The 6,058-nt window shown below is 45.9% G+C and overlaps 1 protein-coding gene across 1 annotated transcript; it reads right to left on the bottom strand.

The window, feature by feature from the left end:
- Nucleotides 1-672: 672 nt before the first annotated feature.
- RAB19 (RAB19, member RAS oncogene family) lies at nucleotides 673-6,052 on the bottom strand. The gene is made up of 3 exons (XM_039707857.1): nucleotides 5,614-6,052; nucleotides 4,590-4,773; nucleotides 673-2,429 (listed from the first exon to the last, which is right to left on the bottom strand). The coding sequence occupies exons 1-3, from the start codon at nucleotides 5,806-5,808 to the stop codon at nucleotides 2,164-2,166; spliced, it is 645 nt and encodes a 214-aa protein (XP_039563791.1). The 5' UTR covers nucleotides 5,809-6,052; the 3' UTR covers nucleotides 673-2,163.
- Nucleotides 6,053-6,058: the final 6 nt, after the last annotated feature.

Genomic DNA, 6,058 nt, shown 5'->3' on the forward strand with positions numbered 1-6,058 from the left:
TGTGTTGCACAGCTTTCTGCCAAGAAGGTCGTGCCTTGCCAGCAGCTCCACGTGTGCGGGCAGAGAACAGCAAGAACCCTGAAACCTGGCAGTGCTGGGCACTCAGGATCACAACAGCCTGCACAGTAGAGGCAAATTAGAATGGTAAACCCAATGAACCGTGCAAAGTTAACACTCTGCTGGTACCACCCTTCCTCCCATTTTTGACCAGTGAAAGATTGCAACTGGAGATGAAAGCAATACTTTTTCTATTGTAGTCTTCTGGAAGATACTAAAAAAAAAAAAAAAAAAAGTAAAAATTCTAACACCAGGAATAGAAATATTAAGCTTACATGTGACTGCTCTTGTAGCGACAAGAGCTGTAGAAACTAGTTGTTTGGAAGCTGGCTCATAATTGTGAAAGGCTATGCTATTTGCTTGAATGTGCAAACCAAAACGCAACTACTAGGCTAGTAAAAATGAAGAAGGAATAAAGATTTAAAAAGCAAACATGAGAAGGAGGATGCCTGAAGATGAAGCTTTCTCCACAGCAGGCTATAGCAAGTGGGTAGCGTGGCAGGTTCCTCCCTCAGCTTACACAGAGCTGAATTAACCCCTGCTCTTTGCATGTAATAGCAAAGAACCTGGCCAGAGGAAGCATTAAGAACATTAGAAATATTTCCAAGACTATTACTTAATTATTCATTCTCCTTTATTTTTTTGTGCTTCTAAGACAAGATTTTCCAGCAATTATTGCTACATGTTTTTCCCTATTTTTCAAGGATTTAGGAAACAGGGGCAGCCAGCCATTGGGTAAGCTGGCAACACCCCAGCCTTCCCGAGGCTGCTTTGCATGTAACACAAACCGTGTTTTATCATCACAGAGTTGGAGTTGCAGTTCATAGCTTAACAGTAATGAAGTGATACACTTTGGTACACGTGGACTGCAGTAAAAAAAAACTTCCTCTGATATTTCTTTCCTCCTCCTCCTTCCCTGTTTCCATCTACTGGGAAAAAAACTTGCAAGCAACAGGAAAATAAACAACCTCAAAACCCTCACCAAAAACGCCCCAGCCCAAACCTTTCATTTGGTTCAGGTATACAGAAAAGTGAGCCCCAAGTAGCAGAACTTGCAATTGGGAGGAGCAATCAAAAACCTTCCATTGCTACCACCATGTTCAGTCTCCACAGCAGCAGGAGATATACTCACCTAGGGCAGCTCTCTGGTGCACCCCATGCCATTGCCTTACCACTCCAACACAATTTAAATTTTTAACTTTTTACCTAATTTAAACCATCTCCACCCCTTGTTGAGTTTTACAGGAGCTTGCATCCATCCTTTACACTCCCTTGAACATCTACAGGGATACTCTCAAGCTGCCATTGGCCCATCACACAAGCTACAGAAGGCTTTTGGTTAAAATCAGCACATCAAAAGCAAGATGAAGTTAGCAGGAAGGAATGAAAAAAAGGTCCTTTCACTTGAAGCTTTGCTGCTCCCAGCAAGTCCATGTAGCAAGATGGAGAATGGTACTGGAAACAATCCTGACTATTACAAAGCAAAATGAAAGGCAACTTTTCTCACCCTAGGAAGAAGTGTATCATTCTGCCTGCCTCACCACCCTTGAGATGTCTCCAGGTTTGTCTGGTGAGGATGTGAAATCCTCTACTCTTTCAGAAATGTTGTTAAGCTCCAGGTAGCTATGGGTGGCTACCTCCCTGACCTCAGGAGAGCTCCTAAATGAAAGTTTAGGCAGAATGGGTTAGTGCTGTCCAAGCACGTGTCAGATTTTACAGCTACTGCCAGAGAGGAAAGTGCTGAAAACCAGCAACACAGCTTAGAAGGGTCAGTGCAGAACTCTGGTGCAAATTTATCTTCTGACACAGACAGAAAGACATGTAAGGAAAGAATTAAAGGCAATAACTTTTATAGTTCTCTTTGGTTAGGGCAAGGCCTGGCAGCTTCCTGAGTCCTCTCATCTCAGAAGCTCACATTGCTATGTTCAAAGCAACCTATGCTACCAAGAACAATGATCTCTGAAAATACTCACAAGCCAAACTGCAAGGTAGGAATATCAAGAGAGATGGCTTGAGGCCACATAAAACACTTTCATCAACTGAACAAAACTGAATCAAACAGCCTCAGAAGTACGGCAGTTTCCGAGCTCTCTCTGAAGTCTCTCTTCAGCAGGAGCACTGGGTCTTCTCCACACTTGGACTGGCAATCACTGGCCTGGAGTCAAGACTGAAGCTGTTTGGAGGGTTCTCCCCATGAAGCTGTAAGGTATTTCGGGCTATCAGCTCCTTAGCCATTAATGTAAACACCTCTTCTATGTTTTGAGCTTCTTTTGCTGATGTTTCCAGCACAGCTAAGAGCCCGTGCTTCTCTGCAAGGGTGCAGGCATCTTCAAACAGCACCTGGCGTTTGTCCAGCGAATCCGATTTGTTCCCTTAAAAGAAGGCAAAGAAATACTTCAACCACTCAGTCCATCAAAAATTTATTTTTAAATGTGGTGCAGGAATTCAGTTTTGTTAAACAATAGATTTATGTTAGCAGTAAGAGTTACTGGATAGAACAAGATGTGAGAACATCACAGGCACAAATATAGACTGTGGTTTACAACTGCAGCAAATCATGTTAGCAAAAGAGATGAAATCCAAGAAAAAGCTAAAAACCTGTGCTCATCTGATTACTTACTGTCGTGAGAACATCAGAGGCACAAATATAGACTGTGGTTTAAAACTGCAGCAAATCACATGATAGCAAAAGAGATGAAATCCAAGAAAAAGCTAAAAACCTGTGCTCATCTGATTACTTACTGTAGGTAAAAGATTATTTTGAAGTTACTGTTGGTCATGTTCCCTAGTGGTTTTAAATGTTAAGTAGCCTTTAAGTTGAATTTTTTTTTTAATCTTTTGGGGTGATGTAAAAAGAAAGACAAGAATTCAGATCAGCTACCTTAATGCCTAAAATATATACTTCTTTTGGCATGTATAGATTAAACATTTACTTGTGGTGCTTTAGTCAAAATCTATGATTAAACACTTCAGATAAAATATCTTTGTATATTTAGACAGTTGCAGCACCTGTGGATTAATCAGTTCTAGTAGCTGGCTGAAGTCTACATTTATAGTTTCAAGACAACCTTTCATCAAATTAATATCTTGAATATATATAAACTAACTACCCTCCCATAAAGTCCCTTTAAGTATTTCTAAAAGACAAAAAAAAAACCCAAAACCAAACAAAACCTATCTACCCCACAAAAAAACCCAACAAACAAACAACAAAACAAACCACAAAAAACAAAACCAAAAAAAAACCCAGCCAAAAAAACCACCCCAGCTTGAGGCTTATTTGCCTTCTTAAGAGGAACCCACGTTTTCCTCCTTCAGTTCCAGATAGGAAAGTTAGGTTTCCTAACCTTAACCTCCTGCTAGAAAGGTGTATTACATGACTAAGCGTAATTAAATGTACAACGACTTCTGCCAATGCAAGTAAAGCAAACACCACGAGCTTTGCAAGAAAGCACCAAGCTGGATCCTTAACAAAAGCTTAATTTTTTACTAATTCCAGAACATTTCTCTCTAAAATAAAACCCAACAACGCCCACCCCTGCCCCACCACACACAGATAAGTCTCTTTCTTTAGATTCATGACAGAAGTTAGAAAAAAAAACAGCCAAAGTGCAGCGATTTACACCTCCCCTACCCCCAGTTCCAAGCAGGTCAGAATTTAGAAGCAGGTCAGAATTTAGTTTGCTTCTTCCAGAGGAAGGACAGGAGAAATCTCCTGTGCAGCACAAGCACGGAGGGTGCTGGGAGCAGAGGCAGCAGCTCAGGGGCTCACTGCTGCCCCAGCCCCGGCTGCTGAGCTGCTCCCAGCACACTGCAACAGGCTCAGCCACGCCAGTGGAAATAAAGGCAAGAAAGGCTCCGGCGTTTCACCACACCACTGTTCTCGTTTGCAGCTTCTTCCCTGGGGGAAGGAAGAGCAGTAATAACCATGAAACCCAAGGGAAAGGAACCACGGCTTCCTACCAGTTCCATTCCCGGCAATTCCCAGCCACTGCTTTCCTCAGAGGCAGTTTCCTGAGCGCTAGTGGAATGCAAGCCAGGCTACTCCACGCTCTGCAAAAGCCATCTCCCCATCTATTGTCTTACCTGCTGGGAATCCCATTACAGAGCAATGCGCATGCATATCAAGAGAGCAGAGAGGAAAGATGAGAACCAGGAGTCTGTGCATCCCCCTTCACCTTGAATTATTGAGCTGCTACATTCCTGTGCAGCAGGAGTACAGGGTCAGGCTTACTGCAGTTCTGACCTCAACAAGGTGGTCCCTGCCTCCAGCCTGGCAGCAAAGCTTGTTGTGTTATTCCAACACGAAAGGTCTGCAATGGGTTCGGTCCTGTCAGGACCAGGCTATGATTTTCCTCATTTTTTTAAGCTTTTAAGCTTGAATTGACACACTTGATGATCTATTTTAATTAGAACTGAATTCTTCCTTAATGCACAGTGTATAGATGCTTCAAGTAGTGGTAGGAAATGAGGGAGATTTTATATCCTTATTAAAAATCTACATAACACAATATTTAAAACTAAAATCCTACCAATTAACATCATGACCAAGTTTGCAGCACCATACTTTTCAATTTCATGAATCCAGTGAGGAATGGATTCAAATGTGGACCTCCTAGTAAGGTCATAGGCAAGGATGGCCCCATGGGCACTCCTGTAATAAGACTGGGTTATTGTCCGGAAGCGCTCTTGACCGGCTGTGTCCCACACTTGCATCTGTAAGAGAAAGGACAGAAGTTGCAAAGACGAGTGAACACCATTTTCCTAGGTGCTTGCCCTCAGTATTTGAAGCCCCTTGTCCAGAAGGCAGCCAGATCTGTCCCAGCTCACTCTACTACACCTGTGTGGCTTTGCCTTCCCTAGACCCAAAAAGCCATTTACAAGTCTGTAGAGTCAATCTACACAGACGAAAGAGAAAGCTCCAAGGGTAAACCTAGCTTTGCAAAGAGGCCAAGAAACCCATTTTCAACAACTGTAGCAAAAGATGTGGAACATTACAGCCTTTTAGAAAGAGTAAAGAACCCTAATACAGGGCTGGGCAAATCTATATATAAAAGCCAGGCATCCTAACTTTCATCTGCACACAGAAGGAAGTTCTAGCTGACAATTTCTTCTGGTGTTTGTCTTGAAAGTCTTCTTCCCTCAATTTAAGCACACATTAAAGTGGAGCCTTTGCAGACTTTGGGGATTTTCCCTTCTTGATGTTCCAATCAAACCCCCACATCTCTGGAGGGAAGAGACATCTCCAAACTACAGCCATCTTCCAAAGAACTCCCTGCAGGCAAAGCACAAGCCCTCTCCTCAAGTAGACGCAGGGAAGTCACGAGAGCAAGTATGTACCCAAATTAGGGTGCCTGCTTCCCCCAGGACATCCTCCTGAGCGAAAGCTCCACTAGGAAACACCCCTGGTTGGAAAGGCAGCCGGCTTTGCCAGCTGCCTTCGGCAGGGCCGAGCCGGAGGTGCCGTGCGTCCCGCCGCTTCCTGGCACCTGCCCGGCAGGACGGCACGGCCCAGTGCTGCCCGGCAGGAGGCTCGGGCTCGCTCCCGCCACCGACCTTTACTTTCTTGCCGTCGATGTCCATCGAGCGCACGGTGAAGTCGACGCCGATGGTGTTCTGCTGCTTCTCGTTGAACTGCCCCGTCTTGAAGCGGTGCACCACGCACGTCTTCCCCACGTTGGAGTCGCCGATCAGGATGATCTTGAAGAGGTAGTCGAAGGCATCATCCGCGCCGGAGCTGGGGAACGGCATCGCGGCCGCCGGGCGGGCCTGCGGCCAGCCGGGGGAGGAGGAGCAGGAGGAGCCGCAGGCCCGGGGAAGGAGCGCGGTCCCCGGCGCTCACCTGCCGGCGCGGCCCTGCCGGGACAGGCAGCGCCGCCCTGCCGCGGGGCCGGCGGGAGCTGTAGTTCGCCCCCTCCCCTCGCTCCTCTTCCCCGCCCCGGGCTCGGCCGGGCCGCACGGGGGCCGGGCCGCTCGTTCCCGCCCCGCGCAGGGCCCCGGC

This window comes from Passer montanus, unplaced genomic scaffold (genome assembly GCF_014805655.1).
Source record: "Passer montanus isolate IOZ18808 unplaced genomic scaffold, ASM1480565v1 scaffold20, whole genome shotgun sequence".
Lineage (NCBI taxonomy): Eukaryota > Metazoa > Chordata > Aves > Passeriformes > Passeridae > Passer > Passer montanus.